The sequence below is a fragment of the Neohortaea acidophila genome, assembly GCF_010093505.1.
Source record: "Neohortaea acidophila strain CBS 113389 unplaced genomic scaffold BDY17scaffold_4, whole genome shotgun sequence".
Lineage (NCBI taxonomy): Eukaryota > Fungi > Ascomycota > Dothideomycetes > Mycosphaerellales > Teratosphaeriaceae > Neohortaea > Neohortaea acidophila.
Genome location: NW_022985513.1, coordinates 2000439 through 2017886, shown reverse-complemented (window position 1 = coordinate 2017886; position 17448 = coordinate 2000439). Strand labels below are relative to the sequence as shown.

At 56.7% G+C, this 17448-nt stretch overlaps 8 protein-coding genes across 8 annotated transcripts; 2 read left to right on the top strand and 6 right to left on the bottom strand.

Annotated features, from left to right (window-relative positions):
- Positions 1–491: 491 nt before the first annotated feature.
- BDY17DRAFT_309930 (sodium/hydrogen exchanger 3) lies at positions 492–2572 on the bottom strand (the record flags this gene model as incomplete). Its single annotated transcript, XM_033735383.1, has 3 exons — positions 492–1570; positions 1632–2157; positions 2216–2572. The coding sequence occupies 3 exons, from the start codon at positions 2570–2572 to the stop codon at positions 492–494; spliced, it is 1962 nt and encodes a 653-aa protein (XP_033591338.1).
- A 338-nt stretch (positions 2573–2910) lies between these two features.
- Positions 2911–5441, top strand: BDY17DRAFT_264946 (uncharacterized protein). The gene is made up of 2 exons (XM_033731889.1): positions 2911–3460; positions 3528–5441. The coding sequence occupies exons 1-2, from the start codon at positions 3231–3233 to the stop codon at positions 5095–5097; spliced, it is 1800 nt and encodes a 599-aa protein (XP_033591337.1). The 5' UTR covers positions 2911–3230; the 3' UTR covers positions 5098–5441.
- Positions 5442–5841: 400 nt separating this feature from the next.
- On the bottom strand, positions 5842–6868 carry BDY17DRAFT_135227 (uncharacterized protein). Its single transcript, XM_033729456.1, has 3 exons — positions 6445–6868; positions 6327–6384; positions 5842–5985 (listed from the first exon to the last, which is right to left on the bottom strand). The coding sequence occupies exons 1-3, from the start codon at positions 6667–6669 to the stop codon at positions 5939–5941; spliced, it is 330 nt and encodes a 109-aa protein (XP_033591336.1). The 5' UTR covers positions 6670–6868; the 3' UTR covers positions 5842–5938.
- A 669-nt stretch (positions 6869–7537) lies between these two features.
- BDY17DRAFT_135210 (uncharacterized protein) lies at positions 7538–9195 on the bottom strand. The gene has a single exon (XM_033729455.1). The coding sequence runs from the start codon at positions 8821–8823 to the stop codon at positions 7654–7656; it is 1170 nt and encodes a 389-aa protein (XP_033591335.1). The 5' UTR covers positions 8824–9195; the 3' UTR covers positions 7538–7653.
- Positions 8904–9409, bottom strand: BDY17DRAFT_135153 (uncharacterized protein). Its single transcript, XM_033729454.1, has 2 exons — positions 9226–9409; positions 8904–9165 (listed from the first exon to the last, which is right to left on the bottom strand). The coding sequence occupies exons 1-2, from the start codon at positions 9297–9299 to the stop codon at positions 8985–8987; spliced, it is 255 nt and encodes an 84-aa protein (XP_033591334.1). The 5' UTR covers positions 9300–9409; the 3' UTR covers positions 8904–8984.
- Positions 9410–10117: 708 nt separating this feature from the next.
- Positions 10118–11135, bottom strand: BDY17DRAFT_296282 (uncharacterized protein). The gene is made up of 5 exons (XM_033733434.1): positions 11064–11135; positions 10925–10979; positions 10858–10868; positions 10486–10792; positions 10118–10424 (listed from the first exon to the last, which is right to left on the bottom strand). The coding sequence occupies exons 2-5, from the start codon at positions 10925–10927 to the stop codon at positions 10290–10292; spliced, it is 456 nt and encodes a 151-aa protein (XP_033591333.1). The 5' UTR covers positions 10928–10979; positions 11064–11135; the 3' UTR covers positions 10118–10289.
- Positions 11136–11315: 180 nt separating this feature from the next.
- BDY17DRAFT_296281 (cyclophilin-like domain-containing protein) lies at positions 11316–13182 on the bottom strand. The gene has a single exon (XM_033733433.1). It carries the CDS (start codon positions 12854–12856, stop codon positions 11357–11359), a length of 1500 nt encoding a protein of 499 aa, XP_033591332.1. The 5' UTR covers positions 12857–13182; the 3' UTR covers positions 11316–11356.
- Positions 13183–14299: 1117 nt separating this feature from the next.
- BDY17DRAFT_296272 (putative protease S8 tripeptidyl peptidase I) lies at positions 14300–17403 on the top strand. Its single transcript, XM_033733432.1, has 9 exons — positions 14300–14322; positions 14367–15213; positions 15277–15403; positions 15478–15829; positions 15887–16441; positions 16507–16670; positions 16729–16880; positions 16938–17043; positions 17219–17403. The coding sequence occupies exons 2-9, from the start codon at positions 14623–14625 to the stop codon at positions 17266–17268; spliced, it is 2097 nt and encodes a 698-aa protein (XP_033591331.1). The 5' UTR covers positions 14300–14322; positions 14367–14622; the 3' UTR covers positions 17269–17403.
- The last annotated feature ends 45 nt before the right edge of the window (positions 17404–17448 follow it).

The following is a 17448-nucleotide window of genomic DNA, read 5'->3' as shown; positions in this document are numbered from 1 at the left end:
GACTTACTGTTGCGACTTTCGCGGGACGTTGAGAAAGAAGTTGTGTGAACGCGAGTGAGAGAGAGAAGGGAAGAAAGAGAGGAAATTGAAGAGACTTGTTATGAGTGGTGGCGGGGGGTCCATGCAGCGGACTGCATGTGTGTAACCACTCAACCGACCGAATTAGGAAAGAGCGGGAATCATGTGACGTCGGGTGGGCGAGTTCACCTCACCTTTGCTGAGCACTCACCCGCTTGGCGTCAAGACTTCACCTCGGCGTCCCCTCACCCTCGCTCATAGTCATGGAGTGAATGCACCAGGCAGAAGCCAGCCCAAACGTTTCCTTGAGGACCGAGAGGTGACTTCCATGTCGTAACGAGCTTCACAACGATCCTCAATTTTCGCAATAGTGGACTGTGACATCTCGTCAAACCGTTCCAGAATACATTCGCTAAGTCCAAAGAATTTTCTAGCCCGCAGCGTCTAACCCAGTTTTCGTCAAGCCGGAGCGATCAAACTTCCCCACTACCACCACCACTCGGACCAGCATGGCCATTGCCGTGCCTCGGCGTACCTTGTCCGCTGTTCGGATCGAGCAGCAGATGGGGCTTCAAGAATTGCTCGTCCAGCCGCTTGAACACCATGCCCGGATCTTCGCTCGCTTGAATGATCTGGTTCAGCGCGCCTCTTGCGTTGAAGTTGGCAGGGCTCCATTCGCGCCATGTTGGCTCCGCGCGGGTTGCGGTGGTGTCCGGGTCCGTGTACGGCACAGCGGAACCAGGGCGATTGGCCGGTCGGGATGCGTTGGGTGGCAGGTCGAGGCCCTCGTCGTCGCTGTTCACAGGCGATTCGGCAAAGGCGTCGGGATTCAACAGGCCCGCGTCATTGTATGCGCCATCCTTCGGTCGAGGACGCGAGCCCCTGATGCTGCCTGTGCTGTATGAGTTGGAGCGGACGTAGTCTAATCCTATCCCTCCATTGGAAGTGGGCGTGTGTCCGAAGCCAGTGTTGTCCTTCTTGGCGTACACTCCAGCGCGGATGGGTTCGGTGTCGAACTCGTCATCCGAATCAATCTCCTCCACGACACCGGTACGGATGTGGAGAATCTCAAGCATGCGCGAGGTGGTGCCGCCGAAGATGATAACTGTCAGCACCACCACGACCAACACGGTAGCTTTGAGTGCGTAGCCACTCGGACCGGTCAATCCAGCAGCAAGAGCCACACCAACGGCTCCTCGCAATCCCGCCCAATAGATCATGATCCTCCAGTTCATGGGCAGCTCCTCGGCCACTTCAAGGCCGCGGCGACGTGCGCGGTACCGGATGACCCAGTTGATCGCATTGCTGAGGGGAAAGACGGCACACCAGCGCGCGACACAGATGCCGATGACGGTGACCAGGATGAATAGTGGCTTGTACTCCAGCGTAGTCTCGGTGAAGAGCGAAAGTCCAAGATAGATGAAGATGAAGTTTTCGGAGAGTTGGGCGAGGAGGGAGAAGGTGAATTTGGTGGTAAGTTGTGACCTCCGCGACATATTGTGGTAGGCGTAGTGTTTGAGACAGATGCCGCAAAACAGCAGTGACACAATGCCTGGATCTGTACGTCAGCAATGGGGGTTGGGGAGAGCTTTTAGATCGGGGTCATGACTAACCGCTCATGCGAATGGCATTGGCGAAGAAGTAGCTCGCATACGCGATCAAGAACACCACACAACTCTCGATCTTGGGATCGCGCCTCACGTGCGTGAATTTCAGCAATAAGCTCGTGCCCAAGCCGATAGCAAGACCGAGGAACAGACTTCCAAAGAAGACCATCAAGAAGATGCCGATACTTTCGAAGAAGCTGAAGGGATTGAGGGACGCGCCCACGGTGTTCTTGTATTTTTGCGCCGTCTCAAACAAGACAATGGCAATGGCATCGTTCAAGATGCTCTCTCCAAAGATGATGGTGTACAACTTGGGGTCAACTTGGTATGTGTTGAAGATGGCAAGAATGGTGACGGGGTCGGTGGCGCTGAGAGTTGCGCCAACAGACATGGCATCGACAAAGGACACTTCGAGACCTTCGAGGGGTATGCGGGTCCAGAGGTAGAGGATGATGCCGAGGACGAGGGCGGAGATGAAGGTGCCGGCGAAGGCAAAGGTGAGGATCGTGCCAATGTTGCGGAAGAAGTTGCCCTGGGTTTGTTAGTGTTAGGGAGGGGATGGGTGTATTTGACGACGCTTGAATGCTCACCTGATGTAGCTCGTACCCCGCCGCGAGGATGATGGGGGGCAGGAGGAGATTGAAGAAGAATTGGTAGTTGAAGCTGATGCTAGAGAGGATGCTCTCGATGCCAATCAACCGCAGGATCAAGCCAATGACCATTCCGGCGAAGATTGATATGACCGTCTCATGCACCGCCTGGATGCGCTTGGATTTGAGGATGTAGCTGGTGAAGAAGGCGGAGATGAGGAGGACGATGAGGATGAGCAGGGCCCAGGAGGAGAAGACCTCCTTCTGGCCGGCCTCGGGAGCATCTTCCTCGCTGTCGGCGCCTTGCCGGGCTTCCAAGAGGGCAAAGGCGGAGCGGATGAGGAGAGCGTTGCCCATGGTTGGGGGAGGATGGGGTGGTTATCGCATGTGAAGGGAGGGATCGCCGTTGAGCGGCGGGAGGGCGAAGGCGGGAGAGATGGCGGTGGCGGACTGTCTCTTCTCGTCGCCTGCTTTGGAGCGATGTGGTGGAGATGGTTTGGGTGCGGCGAAGGGAGTATAGAGTGGAGAGAGGGGGAAGAGGAGAGTGCGAGGTTCAGGCTTCAGGATAAATGTGCCCAGAATGCCAGCGACACGAACCGAAGGGTCAGGGAGATCTCGCAGGTTTAAGCTTCTTCTGGAAGCGGGAGCCGCGACGCTAAAGCGCTGCGACCCGCACACGCGAGCGATCATCGCCAGCTGGACCATGCAATCTCCATGAGATCATGTGCATCTCGACTGTACAGACATCGATCTAAGGACGAGCGGTGCATTGAGTAAATCGACACGCAGTACCGAGGCCAGTGTTCTACCCCACCACCATCACTCGCTCCATCGCGCCTGCCTAGGCACCATCGTCTCAACCTTCCGCAACTGCCTTGTCCCGGGATCAAGCCGAGCCACCAACTCCTCCATCGCTCTACATGGATCCTCGATAACAGACAATTGCTCTACTTACTGGTCCTCAACAGCCATGCGAGACGTCTCACGCTGATCCCCTCCTTCCAACCAATCTGCGATGGACTCAGAACGCCGCACAAATCCCGCGCGAGGACAGGACGATTTGGACGAGGCCTCTCCCCTGCTAAGCCCCCGCTCCAGCGAAGGTGTCGAAACACCTCCTGCGGTCGACACAGCTTTGGACCCAGATGACAGAGGTTGGCTTTCTGATGAGGACGTACGTGCTCACGATCACGAAGAGACGAAAAGCACTTGGTACCTCATCCTATTGACCATCTCGATTGGCGGGTAAGACAGCTCTTTTCTTGTCTCCCACTCATGCCTCATCTGTGCCCTTATTGACCTATCTTTCCAGCCTTCAAATCGCATGGTCCGTTGAAACATCCAACTTCTCCCCCTACCTGCTCTCCCTCGGCATCTCCAAATCTCTCCTCGCCATCGTATGGATTGCAGGCCCGCTCTCAGGCACTTTGGTCCAGCCATACGTCGGCATCAAATCCGATCAGTGCCGCTCCCGTTTCGGCAAAAGACGTCCCTTCATGGTCGGCGGTGCTGCTGCCACCATCATCTCGCTCCTGCTTCTCGCCTGGACTCGAGAAATCGTAACGTTCATCCTGCATGGCATCTTCGGCGTCGATGAAAATGGACAAGGCGTCAAGGTGACCACGATTGTCATCGCCATCTTCTTGGTCTACATCCTCGACTTCGCAATCAACGTAATTCAAGCCGGCATCCGAGCTTTCATCGTCGACAATGCGCCCACTCACCAACAAGACCTAGCCAACGCATGGGCCTCGCGCCTGACCGGCGTGGGCAACATTGTCGGATATCTCTTTGGCTATTCTGACCTGCCCAAGCACCTTTGGTTCTTTGGCAACACGCAGTTCAAAGTGCTGTGTATGATTGCCTCGCTCGCCATGATCACCACTCTTACCGTCAGCTGTCTGACAATCTCGGAACGAGACCCTCGACAAGATCCCCTGCCCGCAGGAGCAGGCGGACTGCTCGCAATCTTTCGGAGTCTCTATCGCGCTGTACGCAAACTCCCTCGACAGATCAGAGCAGTTTGTCTGGTGCAGTTCTTCGCCTGGATCGGATGGTTTCCCTTCTTGTTCTACATCACCACTTACATCGGCGAGATCTACGTGCAGCCTATCTTCACCGCGCAACCAGACATGACTCCGGAAGAGGTCGATGTAGTCTGGGAACAAGCAACGAGGATTGGAACTCTGGCGTTATTTGTCTTCGCCATCACCTCCTTTGCAGCGAGCGTCATCTTGCCCTTCTTCGTGGTGAACTCGTACAAAACCCCCGAACAAGCTGCAGGCACGACCCTCGTCGAATCTCCCGCCAACTCACGCCCAAATGGGCACTTTGCAAGTCCTGGCCACGGCACCTCGCAATCACGTATCTCGCGACTCCTTCCCAACATCCCGTCAATGACGATCCCCTGGCTCACCCTCCCCCGAGCCTGGCTTTTATCCCATCTCATCTTCGCCGCCCTGATGTGGCTCACATTCCTCGTCCACACCACCACTGGCGCCACCCTCCTCGTGGCTCTCATCGGCATACCCTGGGCCACAACGAACTGGGCGCCATTCGCCCTCATCGCAGCAGAAATCAGCAAACGCAACGCCATCCGCCGAGGCAAGCAGCCGCCTTCCGCCGCAGACGAAGACGCAGACGCGCTCGATGGCGACGTGGAGGAAGGAGAAGAGTCGAATCAGGCGGGGATGGTGCTGGGCATTCATAACGTAGCCATTGCAGCACCCCAGATTCTCGCGACGCTCGTTAGCTCCGCGATCTTTCGCGCGCTGCAGAAGCCGCGAGGGAGTGTGGGCGATGAAAGTGTGGCGTGGGTGTTGAGGTTTGGCGGACTGGCTGCACTGGCGGCTGCGTGGTTCTGCCGCAAGGTGGAACGGTGAGCAGCATGATTACATCCGACGCTGGATAGATGAGTATTGCTGTATACATTATCTTGCCTGCGAACTGCGACTACACGAAATCAAGGTGATTGCCATGGGACACTCGCTACTGACTGCGCCTCCAGTGAAGCTTCCCTCATCCGGACACATTACGACGGACAGATTGCGACCGGCAGATTGCGCTTGCTTCCAACACCACCAAGTCTTCTCCGACCGCCGGCAATAGCCAACAGAACGATGAAAACCGAAGAAAGAGAAAAGCGGGAGTGTCTTGGCCGGCTTGCGCCGTTGTCACCCTGGCACCACGATGAGGTGCACTCCCAATCGCCAGGGGAAGGAAAAACAAATCAAGCCCGTCCAGTCGCGACACAGCTGAAGACCAGCCGTTTGCCACCGTCAAGGACCTGACCCCACCGCCGATGCTCGCTCCCAGCGCCAGATCGAAAACCTCCGCGAGGAGGCAACGACGACGACTTCCGTTCGCGTGACCATTGGTGGGTTGACAAAGGAGATGCAAAAAACACAAGCAACCAAGCCCGTCCAGTCGCGACACAGCTGAAGAACAGCCGTTTGCTACCGTCAAGGACCTGGCCCCGCCGCCAGCCAGCAGCTCCCAGCGACCATGCGACTTCCGTTCGCGCGGCCATTGGCGGGTTCGACAAAGGAAAAGGGGGAAACACACCAAACGCCAGTACGCCGAAACGCCGCAACGCCGTAACGCCAAACGCCAGACAAAGGAAAGCGTGCGAGAGCGAAAATGATCACACGAAGGGAGTCAGGTCCGGGGAACCGAGGACGCGCCACAAAATGTGGGTTGCCCAGGTGCACCCAGCCTCATCCTTCACCAGCCGTTCCTCACGGTACAAGTCCGAGAGGCGGCGACCCAATCTGGGAGACGAGGTGTTAGCGATGGTGCATCTCAGAAGAGCAAGATGAGACGAGACGAGATGAAGAAGCGACAGGGCAGCGACGGCAGAAAGAGATGGGCTGGGGAGGGGCAGGGGGTGAAGGCGGCGGAATGGCGCATCTCCGCTCAACAGTGCAAGGCGATGGGGTGATGGGATGGGGCAGGGCGGCGAGGGTGCAAGAGAACTGTAGGGGAGAGGTGGTGAAAGGGCAGATTGCGACGAGGGCGACACGGCGCATCTCCGCTAAACAGCAGTAAGAGAAGCCGACGAGGGGCAAACCAAGGCAAGATGAGCAAGGAAACAGAAAGAGGAGATACTCACGACCGAGGCTGGTCACTCCGGGAGAAGGTGCGGGCATAGCCCGCGGTCCTTCGCCCTTCTGTCACATCTCAGTCAGCCAAAGCACGACAAAGGGAGCGGGACGACAGGGACAATTCACCGTGCCGCGCGCTGCGGGCGGCGGAGAGGGTTCTAAAGAACCCCCTGCGCTTGCTCTTGGGGGGAGCGGGGGTCTGTGATCGTCGCTCGGTGTACGCCATCTTGCTTGTGATTGATGTTGGTGGTGTTGCAAAGCTGGCGTCTGATGTGATATGAAGAGAGAAGAAAAGAAACAAGTCAGGGGAAAAGGGGGGGGTTTCATATACCCTCGAGGCGGCTCGTGCATTGCCGACAATCACGTACAATCACGCACAATCACTCGCCAGAAACATCCAGGTTGGAGGGGGCCCCATCTTTCTGGTGGCGAGAGTGCTTCAGAAGCCGTGGAATAAGCAGCGGGTCATATGGCTGGCCGGCTTTCGCCAATCCGCGGGAACAACTTTCAAGTCGCTACGTAATCGAGATACACTCGAGCCTGGCACCTCACAGTATTGCTCTCACACCTTGCCACCACGGAAGCGCTCTCATCCCGTTTCTCGCAGAGATCAGGCTGTAGAGTCACGTGATGCGAAGATCGTGGTCGCTTTTCGAAGCTGCCAGCGCCATATAGTAGACAGTCACTCTTTTCCAACAACATAGCCGTGACTTGACCAGTACTGCGTGTTTCGGCACTTTTTGATCTCGCATGACCCATCAAATAATTCTCAAAGAGAGAAATGCATTCTCAAGTCGGCCTCGTTGCCGTCGCATTAAGCTTTCATTGACAGCTGCAGGCCGACGATCCTCCCGTCCCTCATATGCGCCGTTGGAATGTGGGGCTGGACATCGTGCTGAATCGGTGGAGGGAGATTCCATTCAATGGGAGACATCGTCTACCTACGAACCGTACACATATGTACTCTAAGGCGCCGTTCCAAAATCTCTTCGTGAGTGTGGCATATTCCCAATATATTGAGATTATTCCTTCTCCAATCCGATTTCCCAAAAAGTAACAAGACAAGCATGGAATGATTTCGCCTTGCCTTTGACCGACACATTTTGTGAGTCCCGCACAACTGCAGCCCCCTTCGTAATTCATCCTCCCAAATCTATACCGCATGAGCCATTGGGAGAGAGCAAGACACGCGAGTCTCCGCGACACCCCTCTCATGATACTCTTCCAGGACATCGCGTGGAAGTTCTGTTTCATCAGAGTCCTGCTCCGTGGGCATGCCTCTTCATTTCGGCTCCGTACGGCATCCAAGCTGCGCTGTCTCGGATACGGGACTCCTCAATCCCCAGCTTCCCCAGCTTCAATCCTAAGCCCCGAAGTCTGGTATTTACAAGCTGCAACCCATCCCGGGATGATGGCGTTGATCCTACAGCGCGAAGGGGGAAGCGCCGCCTCAATGCGCACCAGCCGCCTACCGTTTGCCGCCAGGCACGCATCACACCACTCCATCTGCGCCTGATCGCCGTGCTCCTCGAAGAACTGGCGAGCCATGGACAGGCCCAGCTGCACCAGCATGGCATTGCCAATCGTCTGCATCCGACTGATGTGGTGCGAGGTCATGCAGATGTTGCTCGCCAGCCGGAAGGCATTGTTTTCGATTTGTTCAATGGTGCGGCTGGTGGGAATGGGGGTTCCGGCGTCTCGGGCGGAGTGGAGAAGACGGAGCAGGGTGCATTCGATCACGAGCATGAGCTGGCTTGTGGTGGTGAATCGTCGGGCGGCGACGAACTCGGTAAAGACGTAGAGGTTGTCGAAGGTTGCTAGACTCGTCACCGCCGCGTGCTCTTCGATGTCTTGATCGAGGTCGACGTCCTCGAGCTTCGTGAGCTTGCGTGCGGACTGCCACGGTTGCTCGCCGAGTTCGGTCTCCAGTCGTAGCTGTTCCAATTCATGAGACAGAATCTCGATGTCCAGTGCATTGTCTTCTTTGCAAAGAGCGGCATCCGCCTTCTCCAGTGCGGACGGGACGTGGAAGAAGGGGCGAGTCACGCCTTGATACCATAGCCGTTTATTCTCCAACCAGCGAGGGTGCACAGGTAGCGCCGTCCTACGCGAGATGGCGAGAAGAGTGCCGTTGACCTGGATGCTATGCATCAACTTGGCCTCCAAAGGATGGTCGAAGTCCAAGACGGCGGGAGCGGAGGCGGCGGCGTATTCGATGGCAGCCCATAGATGCACACGCCAACTTTCGTGCACCGCTTGGTTGTTGGTGATGCTGTCGGGTAGCTGGGCGAGCAGCACGATACTCGTGAGCAGCTCTCTCCGCCTCACCATATCCACCACCAACGGACCCCGCGCGAGGGCCGCCTGCAGCAGTTTCAAGGTTTGAGCGTAGGAGATGTAAGATTGGCAGGTGTAGCGAGGGTTTCGCGACACGTAGGACAGGTGGGAGAAGCAGATTGTCTCCAACGTACTGATGAGCACGGCCGATGTGGGCGGGATCTCCATAATGGCGCCCAGCACGGAGACTTTGCGGGCGGCAGCGAGCACAGGCGGGTAGCTCAATTCGAAGTAGTCGGCCAGGATCGAAGCGCGTTCGCTTTTCCATTTGCTTACGGGGACAACTTGTGCCTCTAGCTGCTGAACGAGGCGGGTCTGATCCGAGCATGTCAGTGGCCATGTACATACGCAGGAGAGTCAGCCGGAACAGCGGCGGTGCATACCTCTTCGGCAGGCTCGGGCGGCGCATTCGCGGCTGGCCAGGCTGCGGCGTAGCCCTTGCATGTCCGCCGTGCCTGCACACATCGACGACAAAACGGCCGCGTCTCATCACACTTGACTCTCCTCGACCTGCTCGCGGCGATTAGCAGCGCCCCCGAGGAATCCGGCGGCCTTGCGAAGTCGACTTACCTGCAGGTGATGCAGCCATTGCTGGAGGGCGGCAGGGTCAAGACCCGCTTGCGCTTCCTATTCGAACTATCCATCCGCACGCTGATGGAGAGGTGTGTCACGAAGCAGCGCGCACCCGGAGATGTGGTAAGTTTCAGCAGCCGCCGTTCCCGGTGGAGTCGCTCAGATCGGACGAGATAACCGGCTTGCCTTCAGTGATGATGATGACTCGCGCCTGCTCCACGTCGCTAGGCATGATACTCGCGCGGTGTCTTTGCGTCGTCGGGGGTGCAAGACGTGCATCGAAGACGCTTGCTTACTGTTCTCTGGCAGGACGAGCTCGAGCACGCCCAGCACACCACACCCACACGACTCGCATTTTGCGAAATAACCGAGGCGCCTGGCCACTTTCGCCATCGCGCCTACTCTCGTGGCGCCTCCACTTTGCGGGCCACGAGGGAATTTTTTAGTCATCCGCTCGGGGAAGACGGTGGGCGAGTCGTCCCAAACGGGCAGTTATTTTGTCTGCCCCACCAAGCCGTGATCTGGAGCGATGCTCCCCTTGTCGAAGATCAGCTGAACTACATGTATGAGACGAGATGTAAGAATTCCATTGGCAGGTGTTGGAGACCTCAACCAGCCTCTCTCCTTCGTCAGTATCTATCTGCTTCTTTGCGGTCTTAAGAGCCGTTCGCAAGTCTGTCTATCTCTTGTCTTACAGCACACCTTGATGTTACATCAACATTCCAGGGCACACTATGCGGATCCTTCCAAACTCTCCTGTGAGCATAACAGCGGACATGAGAGGCCACAATGTATGTGAGCAGGAAGACTTCACTGCCCACTCTCGGGCGTCAAAGGACAAAAGAAAGGTGCGGGTTCTATAGGAAGATAGGTTTCATTCGGAGAAACACGACAACACACGATGCCTCGCCTTGTCCTCCCGCAAACACGTCTCCCGAGTCGTCAACCCCAGTCCATATGCACGTAACCACCACTCCTCCCCTCCCTCAATCACCATCCCCCTCTCTAGCCTTGGCCAATTTCGGCGCATGCACCGGGATATGCGGCTTGGAGTGCAGCTCCTAGCGACCCTTGGACACTCGCTGGATGAGGCTGTCGTGCTCAATGTCGTCGGGGTCATTGGCCTGGATATCAGCCGCGATACCGTTGAGGGCGCGCTTCAGCGCATCTTTCGAGGAAGAGTACATCATGCGCGGCTGCAATTCCCCGTCAGCCTTCTCCATCTTCCACAAGCATGCTGCGCGCGCCATCACTTACGTATTGAGGCGAGTCATCCGGCACCCACGAGATGAAGGTGATTTTACTCCTCTTGCCCTCGCCGCCCTCGGCGTCGTACTCGAGGTCGAAGACGGCGTAGCGGCCGCCCATGCCCTCCTCGCCGCGCTTGTTCTTGCTCTTGGCGTTCAGCAGCTTCTCCCGGAACTTGCTGTAGTCCGGGTCCTTGGACGTCTCCTCCACCACAATCTCCTTCCAGTCGTCGGAGATTTTGTAGATGATCCATTTCGTCGACTTGCCCAGCTTCAGCTCGTTGAAGGCCTGGATGCACTCGGGTGCGACGGAGACTCTGCGGGGTGGGCGAGGTTAGGCGGGGGTTAGGGGGTTGGGGGAAGGGTTGAGATTCATTCGTACCCTGATTGCGCCTGTCAATGGGGATTAATATCATTGCATGAACTCTCAAGGGGCACAAGCGACTCACCATATTGGCAGTCTGTGTTGTCTGCTCTCAGAGGAACCCAAGGGAAGTTGTAGGACTACGATAAGATGTTAGTTGCAATTCTGGTGCGAGGAAGGCGGGCAAGAATGTCGCTGCCTCCACCAGAGCATGCGGAACATACTTATATCTTCCGTGAGCGAATCGAGGAGTAGACAGGCAACAACTGAACGGTGTGAGTAGGTTGGTACGCGCGTTGCGGTGGATGTAGGCGGAGATATTGGGAGGGCTTGGCAGAATTTGAGGTGCTGCATCACCGCCCCACCGCAATGGCAACCGCAGCAACGTAAGCCTGCCTGAGGCAGCATTTGATTCCAAGACAGCCCGTTGAAAGACATCCCGTTGTGCATTAGAGACGCTACTGCACGAATGCACTGTGATGCGATTCCAGATCACATACTGGTTACATCATGACTCTTATTTATCTGCTCTCTCTTTGCCCTTTCCCTTGTCCCTCCCCTTCCGCTGCTCCTCCTTGATCTCCCTCGCCTTCTCCCGAGGGTCAATGACCTCAATCTCCTCCATCTTCCGCTTCCACTCCAGGTCCTTCCCAAGCGTGTCTTTCGCAAAGGTCAAGCGGTGTGACATCCACGCCGCGTCGCCTTCGTCGCCCACTTCCGCTTCGCCATCCGCCTTGTCGTGGTCATCCCAAGACTTGCATGACTGACAATTGGCGATGAAATGTAGATCGCATAGAGCGGCCTCTTCATCCTCCGCCGCATTCGTAGTCGTTGGCTCTGCTGCATTGGGAAGGTTGCCATTGGTTTCCACATCCTCCGTTTCGTTCTCGCCAGGCATGTCTTCAAGCCTGCGCTTGAAAGCTTTGAACAGATCGATTGCCCCCCTCTCGTCGCTCGCTTTCCCTCGTTTCCGGCCACGAGTACTGTTTGCGGGGACCATGGCTTCGAGGGCGCTCTTCGGCTTCTCCTTGACCTTTGGTGCTGTGTCCACATTGCGTTTCATGCTGGCCTTGAGCGCTGCAATCTCTGCATTCGTCTTCTCCAGCTGGCTCATGCCCTTTCGCGACCGAGCTGGTTCTGAGGATGAATCGGAGTCGGAGTCGTCTGCTGCTTCGACGGCCGCGGGCACAGGGCGTTTCTCCGATGTGTTTTCACTCGCTGGCGGCGGCGAAGCCCTTCGCTTGCCTGGTGGATTCTTGTTCTTTGCTTTCGGTAGCGGCTCGTCTCTTGGCTCTGGCTCTTCATTCGAGGTCGCAACCAACTTTGGATTGGCCTTGACCTTTTTCAGCACCGGTGTCTCTTCCTCTCCTTCGTCTCCGCCAAAGCTCAACACATTCTTCCCAGCAGGCTTCTTCCTCTTCTTGACATCCTTGCGCCCTTCATCCGTGTCATTCGTTCTCGGCGCCTCTCTCGCCCTTGCCACCATGTCTTCGAAAGGATTGACCAGTATTTCCGCCCCGGTGATCTTGGTAGGGTATAGCGGACGATCCTGCGCCTCCGCCATTTCTGCATCTGCCATCTTCATTAAATTGTAGATCGTGTCACCTTCTATCCGCCCGAACAGCGTATTCCCCCCCTGCAACTCCGGAGTAGCACCCAAGGTGAAGAAGAACTGGCTCTCATTGCTGCTCTCCTTCTCTTCATTCGCCATGCCCACCAAGCCCCGACGGTTGAACTTGAGTCGGCTGTGGATTTCATTCTCAAAGCCATCGCCGCCGTTGATGGCTGAGATGCCTCCCGCGCCCGTACCGGTGGGATCGCCGCCCTGGATGATGAAGCCCGGGACGAGGCGGTGGAAGATGGTGCTGTTGTAGTAGCCATCGAGACAGTGTTGTAGGAAGTTGCGGCAGGCGAGGGGAGTCTGCTTTGCGAAGAGCTCGATGGAGAGGTCGCCCGCGGTGGTTTTGAGGATTGCCTTGGCCGTCGGCTGCGGCTCGAGGTTGTAGAGGTTGCTCATGGCTTGAGCCGGGGATGTGGATAGACGGTGCTATCGTGGATTATGCATCGCTTCTGGTGCGCGGGGCAGGGGCGAAGATGTTTGTGCAATGACTTGAAGTGAACATGCATCCTCGAAATCTCGAAATGATCGGCAAAGCTTAAGCCACAGCGAGATTCTTTGCCCATGTTTGCCTTCTTGCCTTATTCCTCCGCCGACCAGCGATGCAGGTATTTCAAGCATCGATATTCCGGATCGTTGCTTACACCATCTGGGATATTGTGACGACGCGAGGACCTATATGTACTCGCGATCGTCGGCGATTGCGACGGCAGGTTCAATGTAGGCCAGCCTTGTTTGTAGGGTTAGGGTTGAGGTAGCTGCTGCAGAGGGCAAAGACCACGGCCAACGAGTCCTACAACCCCGTCGTCGCCTTTCACCACTTCTAAATCTTAGACACGAATTGCGGTGTATAACATCACAAACGTGCATTGCATCTTCTAGCTTGAGATGTGACATTTGGCCATGCCTTTCAAATATCTTAAATCCAGAGCCGGGGGGCACTGTCCAGCATCGGACATCTACGTACCTATGAACTCGCTCGACGTCGCCAGTCGATTGCCGCTAACTCGTATAGCCTTGTGCTTGCGTAGTCGGTTTCACCTGCGAAGAGGACGTGCACTCAGCCATGGGCAGCGAAGCACGTCCTGAGGGCGGGATAAAATGCGGTGGCTGGTGTACGCCGGTGAGCAGGCATCAATGGGCGGTGCTTGGCCGTCCAGCGTGCAGCTGCCACCATACACAATCCAAGAGGTACTCCACAATTACCTACGTGTTGCACAAAGGCATGGTGTACGTACTGGCTGCAGAGATTTCCCCATCACCCGACCTTCCGAGTCCCGTCCGGATAAGCACGTCTTGTGAGCATGGCCGAAGCAAACAAGACAACGTGGGGGTGATTGACCCACTCCCACCGGCGGGCGTCGCTTTCGAGCTTGTCCAGAGCAAGCAACAAGAGCCGCACCGGCAACTTGGCCCGGCAGGGTTGCCGTCGTTCCTTCCAAAACCAGTCGTGGGGTGGCATCCGACCCCGGCCTGACCCCGCCGGGTCCCCCATCCATGGCACTATCGAATAACGCGGGCGCGCAGGTACGATGCAGGCTTGCAGGTTCTTGTCCGATTGCTGCCCGTTTTAGGCTTCTGCCTAGATGTCGTGCGCGGCTTAACCTTTGAGTTTGGGGCAGGCGTAGGCTACTACCCTTTTAGTTTGGGTAGGGCTAAGATAGTCACCGCTCGAACACATGGTACTCTACACGGAATCGCGGATCACTTTTTATCGCCGCAACCCAGACTGTCTAGGTTCGGGTCAACTTGGAAGGGAAAGCCCCGCACCTACCTCTACAGCAGGTGAGATGAGTAGAGAGTGCGCTGCGATGACCCAGCAGGCGAGAGACGCGGTGTTGGAGGGAAGCAGATTCGACCATAAGGTACCTATCCAACCACCTGCCCATCACATCGAGCTGAGCTCCAGCTGCGCGATATCAATGCAGTCCGTGCGCACGAGACGTCACCGTCATGCGCTGCGATCACAAGCGGCCATTCCGCGATGTTACATACGCCCCGACCTTAGCTTGTGCGCTTCCTGCCCGTATACGAGTCGCCGCGACGTAGTGGAGACCGGGGCCGGGAGACGCTCTGGAGCACATAATGGCCCTGCATGCCCTCTTCAAGGTTAGTTGGTTCCCCTCTGTTTCCCATTTCCTCCTCCCCCCCATTGAGAGCTCAAGATGTCTTGGTATGCGTCTTTGACTGTGGCCTCGCTGATCGCGAGTGCCCTTGCTATTCCCGCCGGCCATGTCCTTCACGAAAAGAGGACCATCTCCAACCACCTGGAGCGGCGCAGGGTTGACGGAGACGCCATCATCCCCGTCCGCATTGCCCTGAAGCAGAGCAATCTCGAGACGGGTTACGACCGCTTGATGGAGGTCTCGCATCCCGAATCCGCCCGCTACGGCAAGCACTTCTCTGCAGAGGAAGTGGCCGAGATGTTCGCTCCGGCTCAGGAATCCATCGACACCGTCAAGAACTGGCTGATGGGCTTCGGCTTTGGCGAGGAGGACATTATGCATTACACCAACAAAAATTGGCTGGCCATTGACATGCCCGCCTCCAAGGCTGAAGAGCTCTTTGCCACCGAGTACCACGAGCATGACTTTGCCGACCGCTCCATGCGCATCGGCTGTGACGAATACTATCTTCCCGCCCACGTGGCGCCGCACGTTGATTTGATCAAACCCGGCGTGGTCATGTCAAATCGTATGAAGAAGCGATCGCTCCACAAGCGTCAATGGGGCAACTGGCCCCCAAATCATAAAGGAGTAAGTGGCAGCAATCCCGGTTCTTGCAACCGTCAGACACGATGCTAATGCGACTCTCGCCAGCCTCACTCGTGGCCCCACTCTCAGGGTTGGCCATCACACACAAGTACCCCCATCTCGGGCCCGACATCTACAAGCAGCGGCTCGGGGCCCACCTCTACAAGTATCCCCGCGGGTCTTGCAAATTGCGGTAAGAACAAAACTCCAACCGGCTGGTTCAGCAAGGCTGTGCGGAGAATGATGCTGATATCTCGATTTCTCCAGACACTCACATCACCCCTCCGTGCTTGAGATACTTGTACCAAATCCCCGCGCACCCCAACAACACCTCGCCGGAAAACGTGATGGGCCTGTACGAGAGTGGTGATTACTTCGCCCAGGAAGACCTGGACCTCTTTTTCGCCAAGTTCCTGCCATACATTCCCCAAGGCACCACCCCTAAAGTCGATTCGGTAGACGGTGGACATGCGCCCGTCGCCGTCCACAACCCACTCAACGGTGGAGAGTCTGACACCGACCTGGAACTGGCCTACTCCCTCATCTACCCGCAGACCGTCACAGTGTACCAGGTTGATGACATTCCCAATGCAACCGGCCATACCAATGCGACTGGCTTGTAAGTTGCCCAAGTCTCCGCCAAATCTTGAGTACGACGAACTGACCGTGAAATCAGCCTCAACGACTTCTTGGACGCCGTCGACGGCAGCTACTGCAACTACACCGCATTCGGCATTACCGGCAACAGCCCCTCGATCGACCCGCAGTACCCCGATCCCCGCAAGAACGGTTACAAGGGCCAACTCATGTGCGGCACCTACCAGCTCACCCGCGTCGTGTCCATCTCCTACGGCAGCCCCGAGGCCCAGTTCCCCCAGAACTACCTCCAGCGTCAATGCAGCGAGATCATGAAGCTCGGCATGCAGGGCCACTCGATCCTGAACGCTGCGGGTGACTACGGCGTTGGAGCCGGCCCGAACCAGAATGGGAATCCCTACGGCTGCTTGCCTGGGCCGGGATCGAACACCACGTTCCCAGTCTACAGCCCCGACTGGCCGTCTAGCTGCCCTTACATGACCGTCGTTGGCGGCTCTCAACTCAACCCCGGCCAGAATGTTAACGATCGCGAAAGCGCGATGCAGGTCAATCTGACTGCGTTCAACATCGCCACTGGCGAGGGCCAGCCGACCCTCTTGATCCAGTACTTTGCCAGCGCGGGTGGCTTCTCCAAGTATGTTGATCCTTCCTCCACGTCGGCTCTTGGGCAGGTATACTAACCGCAGTCGTTCTCCTCAGCTTCTTCCCCATCCCTTCATACCAGAAAGCCGACGTTGAGAACTACATCAACACCCAAACCCTGCCCCCGTCCTACAACGCCAATGCCCAGGGCACGAACATCGGAGAGGGTGGAGGTCTCTGGAACAGACTGGGCCGTGCTTATCCCGATGTCGCCGCCAACGGTACGTCCCGTCTGCTGCATTCGATGTGTCCACCACACGTGCTAATGCCCCAACCTAGGCGCTTACCTGGACATCTTCAACAACGGCACTGAAGAGCGCATCTTCGGCACCAGCTTGGCCTCTCCCATCTTCGCCTCCGTCCTGACGCTCCTCAACCAGGACCGTACGGAGGCCGGCAAGGGCCCGGTTGGCTTCGTCAATCCTGTCCTAGTAAGTCTTCTCTTTCCCACATAACCTGCACACATCTGCTGACTATTCTGTGTCCAGTATGCCAACCCGTGGGTGTTGAACGACATCATCAACGGCTCCAACCCCAACTGCAACTCCTCCGGCTTCCACGCCACCACCGGCTGGGACCCCGTCACGGGCCTCGGTAAGTTGATTTTTCTTACAACGAACAAGTGTAGCTGCCTCGAGATTGATTGCAGCGATCGATACCTGGGAAAACCCCCCCAGTGGCAACGTCGCGCATTTGATCAGAGCACTGGACTTGTTCTACTTAACACCCTTGAAGTGAGGAAAAGCACTTGCTAACCCTGTGATTTTAGGCACGCCGAACTACCCTAAGATGAGGGAGCTCTTCTTGAGCCTGCCATAGACGGCGAACCTGAGTACCGAGTCACTCATTACAAAAAAATGATTTGATTACATGTAAATGATGAATACAACCAGCCCTTTCTGGGCACATTCCCGGACCGTTTGAAGTCTCTAGCTGTCGTGCTTATGATGAAACTGCAAGCATCGAGTGCATGCATGTCGTCTGAAGAGCGCTGTGGGT